General features: G+C 65.4%; 3 protein-coding genes across 4 annotated transcripts; 1 reads left to right on the forward strand and 2 right to left on the reverse strand.

The window, feature by feature from the left end:
* Nucleotides 1-99: 99 nt before the first annotated feature.
* Nucleotides 100-14,425, reverse strand: CC2D1A (coiled-coil and C2 domain containing 1A). Its single transcript, XM_085563310.1, has 29 exons — nt 14,369-14,425; nt 11,816-11,889; nt 11,560-11,707; nt 11,347-11,450; nt 11,082-11,144; nt 10,290-10,424; nt 9,462-9,773; nt 9,330-9,384; nt 9,145-9,234; nt 8,937-9,067; nt 8,385-8,457; nt 8,164-8,297; nt 8,001-8,082; nt 7,132-7,304; nt 6,934-7,056; nt 6,579-6,637; nt 6,369-6,485; nt 6,037-6,110; nt 5,883-5,941; nt 5,673-5,724; nt 5,493-5,592; nt 3,625-3,715; nt 3,265-3,399; nt 2,406-2,455; nt 2,143-2,206; nt 1,933-2,059; nt 1,769-1,845; nt 753-800; nt 100-655 (listed from the first exon to the last, which is right to left on the reverse strand). Exons 2-29 carry the CDS (start codon nt 11,864-11,866, stop codon nt 635-637), a joined length of 2,748 nt encoding a protein of 915 aa, XP_085419436.1. The 5' UTR covers nt 11,867-11,889; nt 14,369-14,425; the 3' UTR covers nt 100-634.
* BRME1 (break repair meiotic recombinase recruitment factor 1) lies at nt 14,319-17,879 on the forward strand. Of its 2 annotated transcripts, XM_085563314.1 has the most exons (6): nt 14,319-15,254; nt 15,374-16,858; nt 17,003-17,079; nt 17,439-17,497; nt 17,599-17,670; nt 17,748-17,879. In XM_085563314.1, exons 1-6 carry the CDS (start codon nt 15,224-15,226, stop codon nt 17,851-17,853), a joined length of 1,830 nt encoding a protein of 609 aa, XP_085419440.1. In that variant the 5' UTR covers nt 14,319-15,223; the 3' UTR covers nt 17,854-17,879. The 2 variants fall into 2 exon arrangements, with proteins under 2 accessions (XP_085419440.1, XP_085419439.1); XM_085563313.1 differs by having other exon boundaries at nt 15,374-17,079.
* On the reverse strand, nt 17,859-22,617 carry NANOS3 (nanos C2HC-type zinc finger 3). The gene is given in 4 exon segments (XM_085563323.1): nt 17,859-18,419; nt 18,951-20,008; nt 20,011-20,089; nt 20,092-22,617. Coding segments are annotated over 3 exon segments (1,248 nt in total). The 5' UTR covers nt 20,236-22,617; the 3' UTR covers nt 17,859-18,419; nt 18,951-18,983.
* Between the last annotated feature and the right edge of the window lie 1,335 nt (nt 22,618-23,952).

Consider the following 23,952-nt stretch of genomic DNA (forward strand, 5'->3'; position numbering starts at 1 on the left):
TCATGGAGACGGGACAGCGCGAGGGCGGGGCCGAGCGGTGGGCGGGTCCCCTGCCGTGATTGACAGCTGGGGGCGCATGGGGAGTAACCAAAATCCACGTTTTTCCGCTTAAAAGCTTTATCGTAATTATAATTAATTATAATAATCTTTGAGAGCGCCCGGAACAGCCCCTCCCCTACAGGCACTTGGGGGGGATCCGCTTTGGTGGGGGGGGGGGACACGGAGTGGGGGGGAAAAAGTGCTTTGGGTGGGGGGGGACACGCGGACCCGGGTGGGGAGGGGTCGGTGTCACCCTAAAATTGGGGGGAGTCATTATCAGCCTAAAATGGGGGGGGTCGGTGTCACCCTAAAATTGGGGGGGAGTTATTATCACCCTGAAACCGGGGAGGGGGTCATTATCACCCTGAAATTGGGGAGGGGGTCATTGTCACCCTGAAATTGGGGAGGGGGTCATTGTCACCCTGTCATTGAGGGGGGGTCGTTGTCACCCCGGGGGGGGGGGTGTAGCAGCTCTGATCCCTGTGATTGTCACAGTGGGCATGGGGGGGTGGGGGGAGGATGCCCCCAGAGCCCCCCCAAAATGGGGAGGGTCTCTGAGCCTCCCCAAAACCCCACCTGGAGCGGGGAGGGGGGCTCATCCACGGAGCTTTCGGAGCTGGAAGAGAAGAGGGCAGTGAGGGAGGGGTTTGGGGGGGTTTGGAGGGGTGGGGGACCCCCAAATTTCACCCCACCACCCCCCCCCGGGTCCTCACCTCGCTCTCCACCAGGTTCCGTTTGTACAGAGCCTCCTTGGCTGCCTCCTGTGGGGGGGTTTGGGGGGTCACGTCAGCAATTCGGGGGTCACTGGGGTGGGGGGGGCACCGGGAGTTGGGGGGTCACGTCAGCAATTCGGGGGTCACAGGAATTGCAAGGATCTCAGGGGGTCCAGGATTTTTGGAATGGGGAGGCACCACCAGAATTTGGGACTGGATTTTTGGGGTGGGACCACCGAATCTGAGGGTGTCCAGGAAGGTTTGGGGGTGGGGGTTAGGGATTTTTGGGGCAGGACCAGCAGAATCTGGGGGTGGTGCAGGATTTTTGGGGTGAGACCAGCAGAATCTGGGGGTGGTGCAGGATTTTTGGGGCAGGACCAGCAGAATCTGGGGATGGTGCAGGATTTTTGGGGCGGCACCAGCAGAATCTGGGGTTGGTGCAGGATTTTTGGGGCGAGACCAGCAGAATCTGGGGGTGGTGCAGGATTTTTGGGGCGAGACCAGCAGAATCTGGGGGTGGTGCAGGATTTTTGGGGCAGGACCAGCAGAATCTGGGGGTGCTGCAGGATTTTTGGGGCGAGACCAGCAGAATCTGGGGGTGCTGCAGGATTTTTGGGGCGAGACCAGCAGAATCTGGGGGTGGTGCAGGATTTTTGGGGCAGGACCAGCAGAACCTGGGGGTGGTGCAGGATTTTTGGGGCGAGACCAGCAGAATCTGGGGGTGGTGCAGGATTTTTGGGGCGGCACCAGCAGAATCTGGGGTTGGTGCAGGATTTTTGGGGCGAGACCAGCAGAACCTGGGGGTGGTGCAGGATTTTTGGGGCGAGACCAGCAGAACCTGGGGGTGGTGCAGGATTTTTGGGGCGAGACCAGCAGAACCTGGGGGTGGTGCAGGATTTTTGGGGCGAGACCAGCAGAATCTGGGGGTGGTGCAGGATTTTTGGGGCGGCACCAGCAGAACCTGGGGCCGCCCCGGAGGGTCTGGGGGCGATCCCCGGGGCCGCCGCGGGTCTCACCCGCTCCCCCTGGGTCCCGAGGCGCCGCGCCGCTTCCGTGTAGAGCCGCAGGTGCCGCTCCAGGTGCTCCGCGTACTCTGCGGGCAACACCGGGATAACGCGGCGGGGAAAACACCGGGCTAAGGGAGGGTTTGGGGGGCTCAGCGCTGCCCCCCGACTCTCACCCGTGCGGAAGCGGGGGTCCCCGCCCTGCAGCCGCGCCCGCAGCCCCTGGATGCGCCGCTGCAGGTCCTGGTGCTGCTGCCGCAGCTCGGGGGGCACCGGGCGCCCGGCGCGGCCGAGCGGCACCATCTGGGGAGGGGGCGACGAGCCGGGGGTCAGCGGCGGCCCCGGGGGCTCCCCCGCTGCCCCAGAGCGCCGCCGGCGCCGCTCACCTTCCGCTCCAGGCGCTCCCGGTCGAAGAGCAGCAGGTTGAGGCTCGGCAGCGTCGGGAGGGCTCTGGGAAAAGGGCTCGGGGTGGGGATGGGGGCGCCCGGAAAAGCCAGCGCGGCTCCGGGATACCGGAGAGGGGGAACGGGGGTCCCCGGGGGGGTCCCAGAGCTTCCCACCCCCAGTTCCCAGCCCCATCCCACCCCGGTTGCCGCCCGGTAGGTGGTCTCCGCCGGGAAGCGCCGGTGTTGCCATTCCCGGGGCTCACCTGCTGTTCCCGTCCTTCGGGGCCGCCGCGCTCGGTTTGGGAACGGCGAGCTGAGCGGGAGGAGCTCGGGGTCACCGCAGGCTGATCGGCCCGGGGTGATCCCGCGGGGTCCCGACGGCTCCCGGCCGATCCCGGGGGCTTCCCGGCCAATTCCAGCAGTTCCCGACCGATCCCGGGGGATTCCCGGCCAATTCCAGCAGTTCCCGACCGATCCCGGGGGATTCCCGGCCAATTCCAGCAGTTCCCGACCGATCCCGGGGGCTTCCCGGCCAATTCCAGCAGTTCCCGACCGATCCCGGGGGATTCCCGGCCAATTCCAGCAGTTCCCGACCGATCCCGGGGGATTCCCGGCCAATTCCAGCAGTTCCCGACCGATCCCGGGGGCTTCCCGGCCAATTCCAGCAGTTCCCGACCGATCCCGGGGGATTCCCGGCTAATCCCGGTGGTTCCCCACCGATCCCGGGGGAGTTCCCGGCTAATCCCGGTGGTTCCCCACTGATCCCGGGGGAGTTCCCGGCTAATCCCGGTGGTTCCCCACCGATCCCGGGGGAGTTCCCGGCTAATCCCGGTGGTTCCCCACTGATCCCGGGGGAGTTCCCGGCTAATCCCGGTGGTTCCCCACCGATCCCAGGGGGAGTTCCCGGCCGATCCCGGTGGGCTCCCGGCCGATCCCGACGGTTCCCGGCCGATCCCGGTGGGTTCCCGGCCGATCCCGGCGGTTCCCGGCCGATCCCAGGGAAGTTCCCGGCTAAATCCCCACCGACCCTGCGGGGTCCCAGTGGTTTCCCGGTTGATCCCGCCGGTTCCCCACGGACCCTGCCAGGACCCGGTGGGCTCCCGGTGTGCTCCCGGCACTCACCGTGGGCTCCGGCGCCGGTTCCAGCACCAGCCAGCGCTCGGAGCGCGGCTCCAGCTGCCGCTGCGCCCCCAGGGGCTCCCGGATCCGCACCCAGACCTCGAGCCGGCCGCCCGTGCGGCGCCGCCCGTCCAGCAGCTGCGGACACCGGGACGGCGGCGACGGTGAACGGCGGGGATGGCGGGGAATGGAGGGAATGGTGGGGCTGGGAAGCGCTGGGAGCAGGAATGAAAGCCAGGGAAACACTCGGAAGGGGAAGGGGCACATCTGGAACCACTGGGATGGAAGAAGGGGCACCTCTGGGACCCGGGGAATTTCGGGGATCGGGAATCTCCTCCAAGGAAGGAGGAATCTCCTCCTCACCTCCAGCTGCTCCCGGAGCTCGCAGCTCCCCTCCAGCCCCTCCAGGCGCAGCTGCGCCGAGCCCAGAGCCCGCTCCGGCCGGAACAGTCCCCTGCGGGTCAGGACGAGCGCTCGGATCGCGACAGGACCCGGCCCACCGTGACAGGAACCGGCTCACCGTGACAGGAGCCGGCTCACCGTGACAGGAGCCGGCTCACCGTGACAGGACCCGGCTCACCGTGACAGGAGCCGGGTCATCGTGACAGGAGCCGGCTCACCGTGACAGGACCCGGCTCACCGTGACAGAATCCGGCTCACCGTGACAGGAGCCGGCTCATCCCAACAGGAACCGGCTCACCGTGACAGAATCCGGCTCACCGTGACAGGAGCCGGTTCACCGTGACAGGAGCCGGCTCACCGTGACAGGAGCCGGTTCATCCCGACAGGAACCGGCTCACCGTGACAGGAGCCGGCTCACCGTGACAGGAGCCGGTTCATCGTGACAGGAGCCGGCTCACCGTGACAGGAACCGGCTCACCGTGACAGGAACCGGCTCATCCCGACAGGAACCGGCTCACCGTGACAGGAGCCGGCTCACCGTGACAGGAGCCGGCTCATCCCGACAGGAGCCGGCTCATCGTGACAGGAGCCGGTTCATCGTGACAGGAGCTGGCCCATCCCGACAGGAACCGGCCCACCGTGACAGGAGCCGGCTCACCGTGACAGGAGCCGGCTCACCGTGACAGGAGCCGGTTCATCGTGACAGGAGCCGGCTCACCGTGACAGAATCCGGCTCACCGTGACAGGAACCGGCTCACCGTGACAGGAACCGGCTCACCGTGACAGGACCCGGTTCACCGTGACAGGAGCCGGTTCACCGTGACAGGAGCCGGCTCACCGTGACAGGAACCGGCCCACCGTGACAGGAGCCGGCTCACCGTGACAGGAACCGGCCCACCGTGACAGGAGCCGGCTCACCGTGACAGGAGCCGGCTCACCGTGACAGGAGCCGGCTCACCGTGACAGGAACCGGCTCATCCCGACAGGAACCGGCTCACCGTGACAGGAGCCGGCTCATCCCGACAGGAACCGGCTCATCCCGACAGGAACCGGCTCATCCCGACAGGAACCGGCTCATCCCGACAGGAACCGGCTCATCCCGACAGGAACCGGCTCACTGTGACAGAATCCGGCTCACCGTGACAGAATCCGGCCCACCGTGACAGGAGCCGGCTCACCGTGACAGGAACCGGCCCCGCCATCCCCGGGAGGCGAGGAATCCCCGCCCCACAAAGGCCCCGAAGAAATCCCAACTGCTGCACTCCAGAGGCGCCTCTCACCCCGACACTCGTGGATTTTCCAGCTCGTGATCCGGGGTTTTTGTGCCCTTCTCTGTATTTCCTATTTCCTCTGCTGCTCTATGTGTTTTCTGTGGTATTTTCTGTATTCCCACTTTATTTTCTGTGTTATTTTCTCTATTTCCCCATTGCATTTCCTGTGTTCTTTTCTCTATTTCCCATTGCATTTCCTGTGTTCTCTATTTCCCATTGCATTTCCTGTGTAATTTCCTGCATTTCCCATTGCATTTCCTATGTTATTCCCTGCATTTCCCACTGTATTTCCTGCGCTATTTTCTCTATTTCCCATTGCATTTCCTGTGTTCTCTATTTCCCATTGCATTTCCTATGTTCTTTCCTGCATTTCCCACTCTATTTCCTGCGTTCTCTATTTCCCATTGCATTTCCTGTGTCATTTCCCGCATTTCCGCCTCCATCTCACAACTCCCGCGTCGTTTTCCCCACTTTTCCCATTCCCCACACCCCACCCCGTCACTCCCTGCATTTCCCACGTTTCCCCCCCCCGTTACCCCTCCCCAAAATCCCCCGTACCCTTTGTGGGTCACCTCCAGCCGGATCCCGCGGGAGCTCAGGAGCCTCCGCAGCCCCCGGTGGCCCCGGAGCAGCCGCAGCCGGAACCGCGCCCGGAATTCTGGGGAGGGGGCGCAGAATCAGGGGCGACCCCTGGGGACATCCCCGGCCCACCCCCCCCCCCAAAATCCCGGGATTTACCGGGACAATCCGTGCCCTTCACCACGTTGGTCTTGTCCCGCTGGGCCTCCTCCTGTGGGGAGGTTTTGGGGTCAGGGATAATTTGGGGAGGGGTCCCCGAGCACTGGGAGCATTTTGGGGTCAGCAGGACAATTTGGAGGGGTCACCAGGAGAATTTGGGGGGGGTCCCAGGTGACCCCGAGCGTTGGGGACATCCTGGGGGTCACTCACCACGCTGGGGTGGGGGAACTCGAAGCGCACGAAGGTGTCCAGGTCACCTGGGGCCACACCTGGTGGGTGGGGGGGGACACGCAGGTGGCTCCAGGTGCGCAGGAGCCTCACCTGCCCCGGCCCCTGGGCACTCCCAGTTCTCCCAGTCCCTCACCTGGCGGCACTGGGAGGCCGATCCCTCTCTCGATCCCCAGCTCCAGGTCGCTGCTGCTCAGCTCCGGGAACATCCTGCAGGAAAAGGTGGGGCAGGACCCGTCAGGCCTCCCCACCCAGGGGTGCCACCTGCACTCGGGTGTGCCACGGCCCCACCCAGGTCTGCACCCTACCCCAGATGTGTCCCCTCAGCTGTTCCCCACCCTCCAGACATGCCTCCCTAGGTGTTCCCCACCCCCCAGATGTGCCCCCCAGGTGTGCCTCCCACCCCAGATGTGCCCCCCAGGTGTGCCTCCCACCCCAGATGTGCCCCCCAGGTGTTCCCCCCCTCACTTGACGATGCTGAAGGTTCTCTGCTCGTAGCGGGGTCTCGGGGGGGGCCCCCCCCGGCCGTGCTCCCTCCTCAGGGTCTCCATGTGCCGCCGGCACTCCTCGGCCAGCGCCTCGCACCTGGGGGGACACACCTGGACAGGTGAGCCCACCCCCCGCGGGAGGAGGAGGAGGAGGAGCCTGCCAGCGCCCCCTCCCCAGCCCAAACCTCACCTGGTGGTCTCCGAGATGTTCCCCAGGTGAGCGAACTGCCGGGAATAGGTGAGGCACATCTGGGGGAGCAACGGGAGGGGAGGACGAGGAGGAGGGAAAGGCAGAAAAGGAGAAAGGAGGAAAGGAAAAGGACAAAAGGAAAAGGAAAAAGGAAGAAAAAGAGGAAAAAGGAGACAAGGAAGAGGGCCAAGGAGGGAAAAGGAGGAAGAGAAGGGAGTTTTCCATGCCATCCATTACCCTGGAGCACCCCTCTCTGGGGCGCTCCCCACTCCCCTCGGTTCTCGGGGACGCTCCCATTTTTGGGACACCACCCCGTTTTTTACGTCCCCCCCATTTTCTGGGCTGTCAGCCCCACCTGGTGCTGTCTCCTCAGAGCCCCCGCCAGCTGCAGGAAGGTCTTGGCAACCTCGGGGGCCATCGGGACCCCGTGGGCCGGGCCCAGCTCGAACTCGGCGCCGTCCAGGGGCACCTCCGGCACCTGCGCGGGGATCGGGGATCGGGGATCCTGCGGGATCCACCCGAGGGGCGGACGGAGGGGCAGACGAGGCCTGACCTGGGCGATGTCCACGGGCAGCCCCCCGCGGGCGGCCCCCAGGAGCCCCTCGACGCCCTTGGCGCGGCGCAGCAGCAGCTTGGCTCCCTCCAGGTCGTTGCGGCGCTTGGCGCGCAGCGCGGCCTGCGCCAGCTGCCGGCGCCGCAGCTCCAGGAACTCCAGCTGCTGCTGGGCTGGAGGGGGCACGGCGTCAGGGGGACCCTCACCACCCTGGGAGGGGGGCATGGGGACCCTCACCCCTCTGGGAGGGGGTCAGGGGGACCCTCACCACCCTGGGAGGGGGGCATGGGGACCCTCACCACCCTGGGAAGGCGTCAGGGAGACCCTCACCACCCTGGGAGGGGGGCATGGGGACCCTTAACCCTCTGGGAGGGCGTCAGGGGGACCCTCACCCCCCTGGGAGGGCGTCAGGGGGACCCTCACCACCCTGGGAGAGGGGCATGGGGACCCTCACCACCCTGGGAGGGGGGCATGGGGACCCTCACCACCCTGGGAGGGGGGCATGGGGACCCTTAACCCTCTGGGAGGGCGTCAGGGGGACCCTCACCACCCTGGGAGGGGGGCATGGGGACCCTTAACCCTCTGGGAGGGGGGCATGGGGACCCTCACCACCCTGGGAGGGGGGCATGGGGACCCTTAACCCTCTGGGAGGGCGTCAGGGGGACCCTCACCACCCTGGGAGGGGGGCATGGGGACCCTCACCCCCCTGGGAGGGCATCAGGGGGACCCTCACCACCCTGGGAGGGGGGCATGGGGACCCTCACCCCCCTGGGATGAGGATTCTGGGGTCCAGGGGTGCCCTCACCTCCCTGGGAAGGGGTCAGGAGGTGCCCTGACCCCCCATCCCTGCCCCCAGCCCTTCCCGTTACCTTTCCCAGCAGGTTTGGGAGCCGCTTGGGAATTCCGCGCTGGTTGTTTGGGAGGGGGCACAGGGGGAGCGCTGGGCTGCACCTGGAGGAGGGGGATGAGAATCACTGGGAGCGTCCCCCCCTGAAAATCCCCTGGATTCCCAACTCCCAACCAAGATCCTGCCTTGGTGTCCTCCTTTTCCTCCTCTTCCTCCTCCTCTTCCTCCTGCTCCGGCACCGCCAGCCTCGAGGCCGCCTCCAGCATCCCGGAGATGCTGGGCTCGGCTGGGGTCTCCGTGCCCTGGATGGGGGGGAAGCCTGGAAAAGGGGGGGGCCCCGGTGGGAACGGGACCTTCCCGACCCCCCCGAGCCCCCCGGGGTCAGGGACAGGGACCGGGAACGTACCCGGGGGCACCGGCAGCTCCGAGAGATCCACGGCCTTGCCAGCACTGTGGGCACGGAGCGCGGCCTGGTATTGCTGGGGAGGGGTACAGGGGGTCAGGGGCACCCCGAGTGCACTGGGAGCACTGGGACAGACTGGGACCACCCACAGAGGGGCACTGGGAGCACTGGGACAGACTGGGACCACCCACAGAGGGGCACTGGGAGCACTGGGACAGACTGGGACCACCCACAGAGGGGCACTGGTGTCATTGTGGGGAGACTGGGACCAGATGCTCTTCTGGGACTGGGATCCCCTCAGGGCTGGGATCCCCTCAGGGCTGGGATCCCCGTTCTGGAACTGGGATCCCCCTCAGGGCTGGGATCCCCTCAGGGCTGGGATCCCCATTCTGGAACTGGGATCCCCCTCAGGGCTGGGATCCCCTCAGGGCTGGGATCCCCATTCTGGAACTGGGATCCCCCTCAGGGCTGGGATCCCCTCAGGGCTGGGATCCCCATTCTGGAACTGGGATCCCCCTCAGGGCTGGGATCCCCTCAGGGCTGCAGCCCTCCCACCTTGACGATCCTCTCGTGCATCCGAGCCTTCCTGGCATCCCCGCTGTCCTTGGCCTGGCCCGCGGCCGCCCGGTACCGCTCCATGCGCTGCTCCAGCGCCTCCCGCACGTCCCGCGGCGCCCGGGGGGGCTCTGGGGTGGGCACAAACGGGGAAATCCCAACAAATCCCCCTTTTCCTCCCCATTCCCCCTCCCAGGAGGGAGCTGACCTGGGCTGGTGGCCGGCGGACCCCTCGCTGGTGGGTCCCTTGCTGGTGTATCCCTCGCCGGCGGATCCCTCGGCTCCTCTGGCTGTGGATCTGCAGGAAAGGAGCAGCCAGATCCCACCAGGACCCCCAAAACGGGGGGGTTTGAACCGGGGGTTCCACCCCTTCTATCGGAGTCGGGGTCTCACCCGGGGCTGGCGGAGCCCGGCCTTGCCCCAGCGCCTCCAGCTGCGCCTCCAGCCTCTGGAAAACCACAGGAAAATGGGAATTCTGGGGAAAGAGAAGGGATCTGGGGGGGATTCCAGGAATCCTGGGCGTACCTTGGCCGCCCTGAAGTGCTCCAGGGCCGTGGCATTGTCCCCATGGCGTTTGGCCACCAGGGCTTCCTTCTGCAGCTCCTGGAGGCGCAGCCGGAGCGCCGGCACCGAGCCGGGATCCGGGCAGGGATCCGGGCAGGGGACCGGGGCTGGGGGAGGCTGGGCAGGGGCTGGGGGCTGCGCTGGGGGCTCGGGGCTCACGGGGGGAGGCAGCCCAGGGGTCCCAGCTGCCTTCCCCAGAGCCACAGGAGGGGGAATCTCGGCCCGGTCGATCGGCTTCCCGCTCCGCACCGACTCCAGCATCTGCTCCAGGGTCTGGGGGCAAAGGGGGACAGGGAAAGGGGTGAAAATCCGGGGGAAAGGGGTGAAATGGGGGCAGAGCACGGAAAAACGGGGTGAAAATGGGATCTGCAGCCGGAAAATGGGGTAAGAGTCAGGGCTGAAGGAAAGGAAACGGGTGGGGTAGAAAACAAGGGAGTGACATAGAATAATAGTAATAATAATAATAATATGGGGTAATAATAATGGAATAAGGGGAATTAAATGGGATTTCATTGTCATGAAACTGGTCAGAACTGGGAAAAGCGAGATAGAAGTGAGCTCAGAACTGGAAAAAGTCAGATAAAAGTGGGCTCAGAACTAAGAAAAATGAGACAAAGGTGGGCTGAGAACTGGGAAAATCAGACAAAAGTGGGCTCAGCACTGGGGAAACCAGCACAAAACCGTTCAGATTCAGGCCGGACTGGTTCAGAACTGCGACCAGCTGCTCGGTATTTGGGAAGAGCAGCGCGGAGCCAGGGTCGGCCCAAGGGTTTGACGGGCTGGGCTCACCTTGAGGCCGCGCTGGAGGCGCCGGAGCCGGGCCCCGCTGCTCCCGCTGCTGCTCCCGTTGTTCCCCAGGGCAGCCCGGTAGAGCTGCGCCCGCTCCTCCAGCTCGGCCAGCAGCGCCCCGGCGGGCGCGGGATCCTGCGGGAACACCGGGAACTTTGGGAACACCGGGAACTTTGGGAGCACAGGGAGCACAGGGAACTTTGGGAACACTGGGAGCACAGGGAGCACCGGGAGCACAGGGAACTTTGGGAACACCGGGAACTTTGGGAGCACAGGGAGTACAGGGAACATTGGGAGCACCAGGAGTACAGGGAACATTGGGTCACCGGGAGCACCAGGAACACCTCCGGGATCCACCCTGGGATCCACCCTGGGATGAAATTTGGGATGGGCACTGGGATGGGCACTGGGATGGGCACTGGGACGGGCACGGGAGCACTGGGATCAGGACTGGGATGGGCACTGGGACAGGCACAGGAGCACTGGGATGGGCACTGGGATGGGCACTGGGATCAGGACTGGGAGCACTGGGATGGGCACTGGGATGGGCACTGGGACGGGCACGGGAGCACTGGGATCAGGACTGGGATGGGCACTGGGATGGGCACGGGAGCACTGGGATCAGGACTGGGATGGGCACTGGGATGGGCACGGGAGCACTGGGATCAGGACTGGGATGGGCACTGGGACGGGCACGGGAGCACTGGGATCAGGACTGGGGTGGGCACTGGGACGGGCACGGGAGCACTGGGATCAGGACTGGGGTGGGCACTGGGATCACCCCAGCCATACCTGTGGGGTCTCTGCGTCCGCTGGACTCCCGGACCCCTCCTCCAGCACCTCCTGCAGCTCTGCCTGCCCAGAGATCCTGGGAATCAGCCTGGGCAGGATCCCTTTTCCAGCCTGGGCAGGATCCCTTTTCCAGCCTGGGCAGGATCCCTTCCCCAGCCTCAGGGATCCCTTTTTCCAGCCTCAGGGATCCCCTTTTCCAGACTCAGGGATCCCCTTTTCCAGCCTCAGGGATCCCCTTTTCCAAGCTCAGCACCGCCCCTCTCACCAGCAGCTCCTCCTCGTTCTCCAGATCTTCCTCCCCTTCCTCCTCCTCCTCCTCCGGGGGGTCCCGCAGGCAGAGCTGGGCCAGGGCCTCCACTGCTGCCAGATCTGGGGGGGCACGGGGGGGGTCACAAACCCATTTTGGGGGGTCCCAGTGCCCACCCCACCCCCATTGTGGGGGGGAGCGGGTCCCCGCTGGAGGAGGAGGGGGGTTCACCTCGCGGGGCGGGCTGGGGCGCTGCCCCCCGCTCCGGCGCCTCCCGGCCCCCCAGCAGCAGCAGCAGCTCCGCTTCCAGCGCCGCGTCCCCGTCCCCGTCCGCGTCCCCCGGGCTCCCCCCGGCACCGGGACCCGGCAGCAGCCCCATCTGGGGCGGGGGGCACGCTGAGGGGTCCCGCAGGGAGGGGTCGCCCCCAGCCCCAGGGATCCCCCAGAGGGTTCGAGGGGAGCAGGGGGTCCCGGGGGTCACACGCACCTGCCTGGCCACGGCGGCGCCCCGGCCCGGGACCCTCCCGGCTCGGCTCATGGCTCCGCGTCCGCCGGGCCGCGCTGGGGAGGGGGAGCGCGGCGAGACCCCCGCCTGAGCCCACCGCGCCCCCGGCGAGCCCCTCCGGTGTGCTGCGAGCCGCCTCAGCGCCCCAAATCCTCCCCAGTGCCCCAAATCCCCCTCAGAGCCCCAAATCCCTCAGAGCCGCCTCAGCGCCCCAAATCCTCCCCAGTGCCCCAAATCCCCCTCAGAGCCCCAAATCCCCCTCAGAGTCGCCTCAGCGCCCCAAATCCTCCCCAGTGCCCCAAATCCCCCTCAGAGCCCCAAATCCCCCTCAGAGCCCCAATCCCCCTCGGAGCCCCAATCCCCCTCGGAGCCCCAATCCCCCTCGGAGCCCCAATCCCCCTCAGAGCCCCAATCCCCCTCAGCGCCACAATCCCCCTCAGAGCCCCAAATCCCTCAGCGCCCCAAATCCCTCAGAGCCCCAATCCCCCTCAGAGCCCCAAATCCCCCTCAGAGCCCCAAATCCCTCAGAGCCCCAAATCCCTCAGCGCCCCAATCCCCCTCAGAGCCCCAAATCCCCCTCAGAGCCCCAAATCCCTCAGAGCCCCAAATCCCTCAGCGCCCCAATCCCCCTCAGAGCTGCCTCAGAGCCCCAAATCCTCCCCAGTGCCCCAAATCCCCCTCAGAGCCCCAAATCCCCCTCAGAGCCCCAAATCCCCCTCAGAGCCCCAATCCCCCTCAGAGCCCCAAATCCCCCTCAGAGCCCCAAATCCCTCAGCGCCCCAATCCCCCTCAGAGCCCCAATCCCCCTCAGAGCCCCAATCCCCCTCAGAGCCCCAAATTCCCCTCAGAGCCCCAAATCCCTCAGAGCCCCAAATCCCTCAGAGCCCCAAATCCCTCAGCGCCACAATCCCCCTCAGAGCCCCAATCCCCCTCAGAGCCCCAAATCCCCCTCAGAGCCCCAAATCCCTCAGCGCCCCAAATACCTCAGAGCTGTCTGAGCGCCCCAATCCCCCTCAGAGCCGCCTCAGCGCCCCAAATCCTCCCCAGTGCCCCAAATCCCCCTCAGAGCCCCAAATCCTCCCCAGTGCCCCAAATCCTCCCCAGTGCCCCAAATCCCCCTCAGAGCCCCAATCCCCCTCAGAGCCCCAAATCCCTCAGAGCCCCAAATCCCTCAGCACCCCAAATCCCCCTCAGAGCCCCAAATCCCCCTCAGAGCCCCAAATCTCCCTCAGAGCCCCAAATCTCCCTCAGAGCCCCAAATCCCTCAGCGCCCCAATCCCCCTCAGCGCCCCAAATCCCTCAGAGCCCCAAATCCCTCAGAGCCGCCTCAGAGCCCCAATCCCCCTCAGAGCCCCAATCCCCCTCAGAGCCGCCTCAGAGCCCCCTCAGAGCCCCAATCCCCCTCAGCGCCCCAATCCCCCTCAGAGCCCCAAATTCCCCTCAGAGCCCCAATCCCCCTCAGCGCCCCAATCCCCCTCAGAGCCCCAATCCCCCTCAGCGCCCCAATCCCCCTCAGCGCCCCAAATCCCTCAGAGCCCCAAATCCCTCAGAGCCGCCTCAGAGCCCCAATCCCCCTCAGAGCCCCAATCCCCCTCAGAGCCGCCTCAGAGCCCCCTCAGAGCCCCAATCCCCCTCAGAGCCCCAAATCCCCCTCAGAGCCCCAAATCCCCCTCAGAGCCCCAATTCCCCTCAGAGCCCCAAATCCCTCAGCGCCCCAATCCCCCTCAGAGCCCCAAATCCCTCAGAGCCCCAAATCCCCCTCAGAGCCCCAAATCCCTCAGCGCCCCAAATCCCTCAGAGCCCCAAATCCCTCAGCGCCCCAAATCCCTCAGCGCCTCAATCCCCCTCAGAGCCCCAAATCCCTCAGAGCCCCAAATCCCTCAGAGCCCCAAATCCCTCAGAGCCCCAATCCCCCTCAGAGCCGCCTCAGAGCCGCCTCAGCGCCTCAATCCCCCTCAGAGCCCCAATCCCCCTCAGAGCCCCAAATCCCCCTCAGAGCCGCCTCAGCGCCCCAATCCCCCTCAGCGCCCCAAATCCCTCAGAGCCCCAAATCCCTCAGAGCCGCCTCAGAGCCCCAATCCCCCTCAGAGCCCCAATCCCCCTCAGAGCCGCCTCAGAGCCCCAATCCCCCTCAGAGCCCCAATCCCCCTCAGCGCCCCAATCCCCCTCAGAGCCGCCTCAGAGCCCCAATCCCCCTCAGCGCCCCAATCCCCCTCAGAGCCGCCTCAGCGCCCCAATCCCCCTCAGCGCCCCAATCCCCCTCAGAGCCCCAATCCCCCTCAGAGCCCCAAATCCCTCAGAGCCCCAAATCCCTCAGCGCCCCAATCCCCCTCAGAGCCTCATCAGAGCCGCCTCAGCGCCCCAATCCCCCTCAGAGCCCCCCGAGCTCTCCGCGTCCCCCGCTCCCCTCACGGCCCCACGGCGCCTTTGCCCCCTCCCAGCTGCCCGCAGCCCCTCACCCCCCCGGTGGCGGTGCCCCCAGCGCTCCCGGTTATCCCGGTTTATCCCGGGTTATCCCGGTTTACCCTCACTCACTTCCTGCTCCGCCGGGCGCTGTCAACACCCCGCGCTTTACAGCGCCGCTGTCGCAAAAGCCGCTGTCGTAAAAGCCGCGCCGCCTCGCGGCGCCGGAGAACTACAACTCCCAGCGTGCCCCGCGGCGGCGGCGAAAAGGCGGGAAAGCCGTGAGGGGGACGGCGCCCCGAGGTGGAAAAAGGGGGAAAATCGGCCAAAATTCCGCGAAAACTCCCGCGGTTTTCACCCCAGGCCCTGAGGGTTTGGGGCTGTTTGTTGCGGCTGAGCCTTTAGGGGAGCTGGGGGTGTTTTTGCCTGACGGGGGTTGAGGGGTGTGAGGGGGAAACGCTGCTGGGCCCTGAGGGGAGCTGGGGTGATCTGGGGCTGTGAAATGCCGGTGAAAAATCAAACCCTACAACTCTAAAGATTTGTAGGGAACGGAATGTTTATTCACAGCGCTGTGGCGCGTTTAATGGACATGCACACCTCCGAGAACTGATCCTTTTTTATTACCTTGACTCGTTTCTATCTGCATAGAATTTTACAATAGGTTCATGCATATTCATTATGCTGATTTTACGTTATAGTTATAGCTAGTTATACTTGTACTCATTTTTGTTAGAAAGTACGGAAAGAACTCCTGGTTCACTCTGCCCTGTCTGCTTTAAGGTCCGAGGAGTTTTTCTTATTTCTTATCTTTTTGGTGTGGAAATTTGCATCGTTTCTCTTTAGCTGGGATGGTTTTGCTGGTGCCGCAGTCACCAGACTAAACAGCATATTTAGCAAGTTCAAAGCAGCACATTTCGCCTAAACCCAAATAGATTTTTACTCTGTTAAATTTTCGCTTTGTCTCAGCTGCTCCTCGTCCCTCCCAGGATGGGGAAGCGCAGGAGCCGCCCGCTCCCAGGTGAAGGAAAACAACACCCAAATATCCCAGTCTGGGCCTCCCAGCTGCCATTGTTAAGAAAATAACACCATCTCCCCACATCCAAACTGAGATTTGCTCTTTTCTCCCCCCACACACAGCAGGCAACAGGAAATTCCACGCTCCCAAACCCAAGCGGATCCTTCAGGAACCACCAGGAGATCCCGCTGGGATGGAGCCCGAGCTCCCAGCAGAGGGAAAAACTCCCCAGATTGGGGATTTTAACGTGGTTTTTCAGGAGGGGAGAGGCGAGGAGATTGGAGGTGGCAGAGCAGCAAAATGGGGCGTTTCTGGTGGGGTGGGAGAGAATAATTTGGAAGTGCCCCAGCTGGGAATTTTGGAAGTGGATGATACAGGAGAGGATCAGCTGGAGTCACCAAAAATGGGAATTTTGAATGGGGGAGGAGAGAATTATCGAGAATCGCCAAAACCAGCAATTCTGGAGGTGGATGGGGCAGGAGAGGAGCAGTTGGAGTCTCTGAAAGTGGGGATTTTGGATGGAACAGGGCAGGAGCAGCTGGAGTCACCAGAACCAGGAATTTTGGAGGTGGATGGGGCAGGAGAGGAGCAGCTGGAGTCACCAGAACCAGGAATTTTGGATGGGTCGGGAGAGACTTGTCAAGAATCAGCAAAACCGGCAATTTTGGAGGTGGATGGGGCAGGAGAGGGACCCCCAGAGTCAGTGAAATGTGTAATTTTGGATGGAATGGGACAGAACCATCTGGAATCATCTCAGCAGGGAATCTTGGAGGGGGGTGGAGCAGGAAAGGAGCAGCTGGAGTCACCAAAACCAGGAATTTTGGAGGTGGATGGGGCAGAAGAGCAGCTGGAGTCGATGGAAGTGGGGATTTGGGATAGAACAGGAAAGGAGCAGCTGGAGTCACCAAAACCAGGAATTCTGGATAGAACAGGAGAGGAGCAGCTGGAATCACCAAAACTAGGAATTTTGGAGGTGGATGGGGCAGGAGAAGAGCAGTTGGAGTCAATGGAAGTGGGGATTTGGGATGGAACAAGAGAGGAGCAGCTGGAATCACCAAAACCAGAAATTTTAGACAGAACAGGAAAGGAGCAGCTGGAATCACCAAAACCAGGAATTCCAAAGGCAGATGGGGCAGGAGAGGAGCAGCTGGAACCACCAAAACCAGGAATTTTGGATAGAACAGGAGAGGAGCAGCTGGAATCACCAAAACCAGGAATTTTGGAGGTGGATGGGGCAGAAGAGCAGCTGGAGTCACTGGAAGTGGGGATTTGGAATGGAACAGAAAAGGAGCAGCTGGAGTTACCAAAACCAGGAATTCCAGAGGCAGATGGGGCAGCAGAGGAGCAGCTGGCGTCACCAACACACAGAATTTGGGATGGGGCAGCAGAGGAGCATCCAGAGCCAGTGGAACCAGGAATTCCAGAGGCAGGTGGGGCAGCAGAGGCGCAGCCAGAGCCAAACTGGGAAATTGCCAGACTGGGAGACTTGGATGGGACGGGAGAGAGCGAGCGGGAGCCACCAGAAGGAGGGGGCTCCGGAGCACGGCAGGACACGGCGCCCGAGGAAAGCTCAGCGGTGACGGATGCAGCGGGAGAGCGGCCAGAAGGTGCCCTGGAGGAGGGATGTGGCACTGGGATTGCCCTGGGGATGGACACCGGGTCCCCAGACGGTCCCAGGGGTCCCCGGAGCCGAGGGGGGGACGCAGAGAGCGGGAATTCCGGGAGTGGGAATTCCGGGATGTTCACACCAGGGTCAGATCCAGCAGGAGCCAGCTCTGAGCCCCAGGAGCAGCAGGAAGGGACCAGCCCGGAGCTCCCAGCGGAGAAGGTACAACTGGGGTGAGCCCAAACTGGGATTGAGGGACCCCTCCCCACCCAAACTGGGACCCAGGGACCCCTCCCCACCCAAACTGGGACCCAGGGACCTCTCCCCATCCCAAACTGGGATCCAGAGACCCCTCCCCATCCCAAACTGGGACCCCTCCCCACCCAAACTGGGACCCAGGGACCCCTCCCTACCCAAACTGGGACCCAGGGACCCCTCCCCACCCAAACTGGGACCCAGGGACCCCTCCCCATCCCAAACTGGGACCCTCCCCACCCAAACTGGGACCCAGGGACCCCTCCCCATCCCAAACTGGGACCCTCCCCATCCCCTTGGCCTTCCCAGCTCCTCTTTCCCTGCAGCCATGGGACACCACAGGCCAGATCCACACCAGATCCACAGGGAGCAGCCCGTGGGAAAGGTGGGTGGATCCAGACCCTCCTGCAGGAATAAAATCCTGATTTTTGACTAAAATTCCCTGCCTGGGGAGTGGAAAACTCCCGACTCTCCTTCCCCCGGCAGCGCCAAGGCCGCAGAGCCAGTGGACGCCAGCGACGTCATCCGCGGGCTGATCCGGGAACTCTCAGACCTCAAGTAAGTCCCAAACCCGGCCGGATTTCCCCGGGGCGGGGGTCCAGCCCCCCCTGAGCGATGCCCATGTCCCCCCACAGCCGCCTGGCCATGGGAGCCCGCCGAGGGCTGGAGCTGCTGAGGAGGCCGAAGCCGCGGCGCGGCCGGAGGGCAGTGCCCGGTGGGAGCCGCTGGAAAGAGGGGTAGGGCCATCAGGAACAATAATAATGATTTATTGATGGAAACGATAGGAATAAACCAACCTTGGTCCGGAGAATGGTTCCAGCATTTGCTACCCGCTGTGGTGGGTGAACAAATCCTGCCAAACCCACCCAAATCCCACCAAACCCACCCAAAATGCTAAGGAGCGGCTGTGGTGGCGGGATAAAGGCTCCGAGACTTGGAGCACCAGCCCCTTCCCAGTCCCCTCCTGGCCTGGGATTAACCAAAACTCAAAAATTCAACCCGAAACACCTGTAAACAGCTCCAGCGCCTGGAGCTCTGGCCCCTTCCTGGACCTGGGATTAACCAAAACTCAACAATCCAACGCAAAACATCTGGTAACACCTCGAGCACTTACTCCTTTTGGGATTAACGAAAACTCAGAACTCAAAACTCAAACCTAACCCAAAACTCAGAACTGGCCCCGCCGGCAGCACCCAAATCTGGCTGGGGCGACCCTTCGGGGTGGCACGGTGCCGGGAGGCGGCGCAGACCGGGGAGACTGGTCCCAGTCAAGATCCACGCCGTGGTCTCATCCTCTGAGGAAGTCCCTGGAAGAGAAGCCGGGAGAAAGAGGCAGGAGCACTGGGAAGCAGCACACGCAGCCCGTGGTTAGTGCCAAATTCCCGATGGGATTCCTGCAGGAATCCCGCCCTGGGTAAATCCAAGTCTCCTTCCTTTGTGTCACCTGTTTCCCAGTGCCTTCCTCCTTCCTTCAGCTCTGGCTCCTTGGATTTCCTTCATGGAAATCCCATTGCAGCCTAAATCCGTGCTTGGCTCTGAACACCCTCAGAACCTGCACGGGCACAGGGAATCTTCCATCCTTTGGCTGCTTCCCAGTGCCACCTGTCTCCTGCTGCCCCCTCTCTGGTAGCCCTGGTTCCCCGACGGGATTCCTCACGGGGAATCTGGCTAAGCCCAGCTTTGGATGCAGCACAGCCACCGCGGCCTCACCGGGACACCACAAACCCCAAACCTGCGTGGGGACGCGGCGTCCTCCATCCCTGCCGTGCCCCCTTCCCTCCACCACGAGATTCCTCAGGGAATCCCAGCCCAGGAACGTGCCGCATCCCCGCCGGTACCTGCACGGTGGCACGGGATCCTCCGTCCCTTGGCTACATCCTGGTGTTCCTCTGCCTCCTCCGGGCGGGCACCGGCTGGGAGTAGACGGACGTGTAGCCGCGGTGCGTGCGCGGGCAGAAGCGGCGCGTGTGGGCCTGGTCCTGCGTGGCCCCGCACTGGGGGCAGACGTAGCTGCGCAGCACCGGGCACTGCAGGCGGCCCCGGGCGTCGCGCAGGCTGTGGCTCTGGTACACGCCCGGCGCCTCGCCGTTGTGCTGGCAGAACGAGCACAGGGCTGGTGGAGCCGGCCCCGTACGTGGAGCTGGTTCGGTGCGTGGAGCCGGTTCGGTGCGTGGAGCCGGTTCGGTGTGTGGAGCTGGTTCGGTGCGTGGAGCCAGCCCCAGACGTGGAGCTGGTTCGGTGCGTGGAGCTGGTTCGGTGCGTGGAGCTGGTTCGGTGCGTGGAGCCAGCCCCAGACGTGGAGCTGGCCCAGCACATGGAGCTACTTCAGCACACGGAGCTGGTTCAGCACACAGAGCTGATCCCACAGCTGGAGCTGGCCCAGCACACGGAGCTGGCCCCACAGCTGGAGCTGGCCCAGCACACGGAGCTGGCCCCACAGCTGGAGCTGGCCCAGCACACGGAGCTGGCCCCACAGCTGGAGCTGGCCCAGCGCACGAGGACAGAGCTCCCAGTGGCACCACGCTGTCCCCAGGGCCCGCGGGGTCACGGAGGCACACGGCCACCATAGCCGCCAGCCCCAGGTAGTCCCGCCACATGTCAAACTGGCCCGTGGCTTCCATGCGTGGCAGCGCAGCGCGGGGTGGGACACCCCGGACTCCTCGTGCCTCCCCGTGCTGCTGGCGCGGCGCGGGGACCGGTGCCACCTCCCGTGCCACCTCCCGTGCCACCGGCGGTCCCCGCACGGCGTGTGGCTGGATGTGCCTCCCCGCCAGATGCTTCTGGCGTCCTGGTTCTGGTGTGGCGTGTGGCTGGTCTGGCCAGTACTGCTGGTGGCGTGGAGCTGGACCCCGCAGCGCTCGCTCCCGGCGCTCCCGGTGCTCCCGGTGCTCCCAGCCTCCCGGTACCGGTGCTGCCGCGGCTCCCGGTGCCCCCGTTTGGGGCCTAGTCGCCTGGCGTGGTCAGTGCCGCCGCGTCCGGTCCGGCGGTGTCTGCGCGCCCAGACGGGCGGGGCGACGCGGTCTTGGCCTCTCGGGAATTGGGGTTAATCACCGCAACTTCGGTAATCGCTGTGATCGACGCTCCCAGCCCCGGGGCATCCCAGGCATCTCGGAGTAGCGGCATTTTAGGGGAAGATCAGGAGGTTTTGGGGGTTCTTCAGGGAATCCCTGGTTGCTCCTGCTGCGGGGGGGAAATCTGTGGGTTTGGGAAACTTCTGCCTAGAGAGGACCACCCCAGGATCGTCGGGATGAATAGCGAATACTGGTGGGTTTGCCCCAAACTCACCGACAGCCCGGGAGGGTCTGGGATCGATCGATCGATGCCCTGGTGGGACAGGGGATCCCACGCCATGCAGGACACGGGATCCAGCCTCATCCCCCGATCCCCCGCTGCCTGCAGGACCCGGCGTGTCCTCCTCCATCCCGCCCTGGGGTTTGGGATCTGCTCCCATCCCGTCCTCCGGCAGGACCCTGCATCTGTTCCTGTGGGGATCCCACCGCGTCCCCCAGCTCCCAGCGGGATCAGGGACCCCTGAGCACCCTGCGGGATCAGGGACCCATCAGCTCCCAGGGGGTGTCCCCAGGTGTGGGTGGGGTGTCCCCAGGTGTCCCCAGATGTCCCCAGGTGTGGGTGGGATGTCCCCAGGTGTCCCCAGGTGTGGGTGGGATGTTCCCAGGTGTGGGTGGGATGTCCCCAGGTGTCCCCAGGTGTGGGTGGGATGTCCCCAGGTGTGGGTGGGATGTCCCCAGATGTCAACAGGTGTGGGTGGGATGTCCCCAGGTGTGGGTTGGATGTCCCCAGGTGTCCCCAGGTGTGGGTGGGATGTCCCCAGGTGTGGGTGGGATGTCCCCAGGTGTCCCCAGGTGTCCCCAGATGTCCCCAGGTGTGGGTGGGATGTCCCCAGGTGTGGGTGGGATGTCCCCAGGTGTCCCCAGGTGTGGGTGGGATGTCCCCAGGTGTCCCTAGGTGTGGGTGGGATGTCCCCAGGTGTGGGTGGGATGTCCCCAGGTGTCCCTAGGTGTGGGTGGGATGTCCCCAGGTGTGGGTGGGATGTCCCCAGGTGTCCCCAGGTGTCCCCAGGTGTGGGTGGGATGTCCCCAGGTGTGGGTGGGGTGTCCCCAGGTGTCCCCAGGTGTGGGTGGGATGTCCCCAGGTGTCCCCAGGTGTCCCCAGGTGTCCCCAGGTGTGGGTGGGATGTCCCCAGGTGTCCCACCCGCTCTGAAGGGGGCGGGGCTCAGCGCAGCCCAGAGGCCCCGCCCACTGCCCGCACGCACCTCCCCCTGGGCGCTGATTGGCTGCCGGCCAATCCCTCGGTACGGCCCCGCCCCATTCGGCCCCGCCCCCGCCGCTTAAAGGGGCCGCAGCCTCCGTTAACCCCTGCGAGCCCGTCCGGGGGCTCGGGAGGGGGATCTGCAGAGCGGGACCCCCGTGTTCCCTCCAGCGGACCCCAACCAGCGCGGCACCCGCCCCCCGACATAGCTGGGGAGCAGGGGCTGGGTGGCACGGCACAGTCCGGCACGATGTGAGCGGGGAAACTGAGGCACGGGAGGCGAGGTGGGGAGGTTGGGCCGGCAGAGCCGCTCGCCGCACGGCGGCACACGCGCTTCATCCCGGAGCCACCCCGGCGCCGCTGCCGTGGTGGTCTCGTTGCCACGCCGTCCTAGCGGTCCCCGGTGGTCCCTGTGCCCGGGGGTCCCCACGGCTCCTCCCGGTGGTCCCGGTGCTCCCGGCGACGCCACAGCCCCCGGCCCGGCCCCGCCCGGTGACTCACCGGCCCCTACAAGTCGGGGCTTGGCGCCGGGAGAGGGAGGGGGAACACGCGGGGAGAGGGGGATGTCCCCCCAAACACCCGGGAGGGGCCCCAGAGGTTTGGGGGGGTCTGCGGGGGTGTCGGGGGGGCCATTGCTGTGAAAGCGCCTTTGTCCGGACCCGCCGATCCCACCCCAGGGTGACTCACGGCCGCGTGGTTCGGCCCTGACTCACCCCCCGCACCCCCCCCCGTACCCCGGCACCGGGGGGCCCCCGGGGCCTCCTCCCCCCCGCGGAATCGGGGTCCCCCGGGACCCCCCGGACCCCCCCGGGGACATCTGGGGGGTTGGGGGGGGATACACACAAAAATTCGGGGAGGCTTCGGGGTGACGGCGGATTTGGGGGGCACCCAGGGGTGCAGGGGGGCCCGTGGGTTCCCATCACCCCTCTGCCTCGTGCCACGGGAGGGGCCGGGCACCCTCCTCCCCACCCCCCCGGGGACACCCCCGGGACCCTCCCCCTCTCGGGGAACCCCCCGGGACCCTCCCCCTCTCGGGGGACACCCCCGGGACGCTCCCCTGGGCAAGCCCCGGCCCCCGCGGGGCCACCTCCGGAGGCCCCGCCCGGTGGTGCCGGTCCCGGGACTGCCGGTGAGTCACGGCCGTGACTCAGCCCCGCCAAAACAGCGTCGCCAGGCAACGGCGGGACCGCCGCGGGAGCACACGGAGACCCCCCGACCCACATTGGGACCCCCCGGCCTACACTGGGACCCCCCGACCCACATTGGGACCCCCGGCCCACACTGGGACATCCCGACCCACATTGGGACCCCCGGCCCACACTGGGACCCCCCGACCCACACTGGGACCCCCCGACCCACATTGGGACCCCCCGGCCTACACTGGGACCCCCGGCCCACACTGGGACCCCCCGACCCACATTGGGACATCCCGACTCACACTGTGACCCCCCGACCCACACTGGGACCCCCCGACCCACACTGGGACCCCCAGTGGCCCACATCGGGACCCACCAACCCATATATGGACCCCTGACCCACATCGGGACCCACCCACCCAAATCGGGAGCCACCGACCCACAGCTGTGCCCCACCCACCCACCCAAATAGGGACTCACCCACCCACAGCCCCCAGCCCCATTCCTGAGCAGAGGCACGGAGCCCCCCAGGGTCCTTGGACGGGGGACGGGAGCTGGAGGTGGCCGGGGACACTGGGGAGGTCTGGGGTGTCCCTGGGATCTGGGGGGTCTGGGGGGGATCCGGCAGGGTCTGGGGTGTCCCCGGGATCTGGGGGGTCTGGGGGGGATCCGGCGGGGTCTGGGGTGTCCCCGGGATCTGGGGGGTCTGGGGGGGATCCGGCGGGGCCTGGGGTGTCCCCGGGATCTGGGGGGATCTGGGGGGTCTGGGGGGTCTGGGGGGGATCCGGCAGGGTCTGGGGTGTCCCTGGGATCTGGGGGGATCTGGGGGGGATCCGGCAGGGTCTGGGGTGTCCCTGGGATCCAGAGGGTTTGGGGGGATCCGGGATCTGGGGGGATCCAAAACCCACGAGCCGTGTTTGTCTGTGTCTGTTTCGTGCCAGTGTCACCCGTGCCACTGCCAGGCTGTGCCCTGTTCCATGCCGGTGTCACCCCTGTCACTGCCATGCCAAACCATTCCCTGCTGTGCTGTGCCAGTGTCACCCGTGTCACTGATGTGCCAATGCTGTGCCCTGTCCCGTGGTGGTGTCACCCCTGTCACTGCCGTGCCATGCCATGCCCTGCTGTTCCACGCCGGTGACACTGCCCTGTCACTGCTGTGCCCCGTTCCACGCTGGTGACAGCTCTGGCAGTGCCATGCTGTGCCTTGTTCTGTGCTGTTGTCACCCCTGTCAGTGCCGTGCCGTGCCGTGCCCTGCAGCCCCACGGCAGTGACACCCGTGTCCGTGCCCTGCCGTGCCGTGCCGTGCCGTGCCGTGCCGTGCCGGCCCCGCTGCCGCTCCCGCTCCTCCCGGCCGGGCTGACTCAGGCGGGAGGAATGTGCCGGCGGCGCGTGGGCGATGGCCCGGCTGCTGCCATTGCCTAGAAAGGGCATCG

This window comes from Lonchura striata, chromosome 30 (assembly GCF_050655825.1).
Source record: "Lonchura striata isolate lonStrDom1 chromosome 30, ASM5065582v1, whole genome shotgun sequence".
Lineage (NCBI taxonomy): Eukaryota > Metazoa > Chordata > Aves > Passeriformes > Estrildidae > Lonchura > Lonchura striata.

Coding starts and splice junctions, on each gene's coding strand:
- CC2D1A (XM_085563310.1), bottom strand. CDS start 11,866: ATGAGCCGAGCCGGGAGGGTCCCGGGCCGGGGCGCCGCCGTGGCCAGG. Junction 11,145..11,346: donor AGAACGAGGAGGAGCTGCTG/GTGAGAGGGGCG, acceptor ATCTCTGGGCAG/GCAGAGCTGCAGGAGGTGCT. Junction 6,486..6,578: donor AACATCTCGGAGACCACCAG/GTGAGGTTTGGG, acceptor GTGTCCCCCCAG/GTGCGAGGCGCTGGCCGAGG.
- BRME1 (XM_085563313.1), top strand. CDS start 15,224: ATGGGGAAGCGCAGGAGCCGCCCGCTCCCAG. Junction 15,255..15,373: donor CAGGAGCCGCCCGCTCCCAG/GTGAAGGAAAAC, acceptor CCCCACACACAG/CAGGCAACAGGAAATTCCAC. Junction 17,671..17,747: donor CGGGAACTCTCAGACCTCAA/GTAAGTCCCAAA, acceptor GTCCCCCCACAG/CCGCCTGGCCATGGGAGCCC.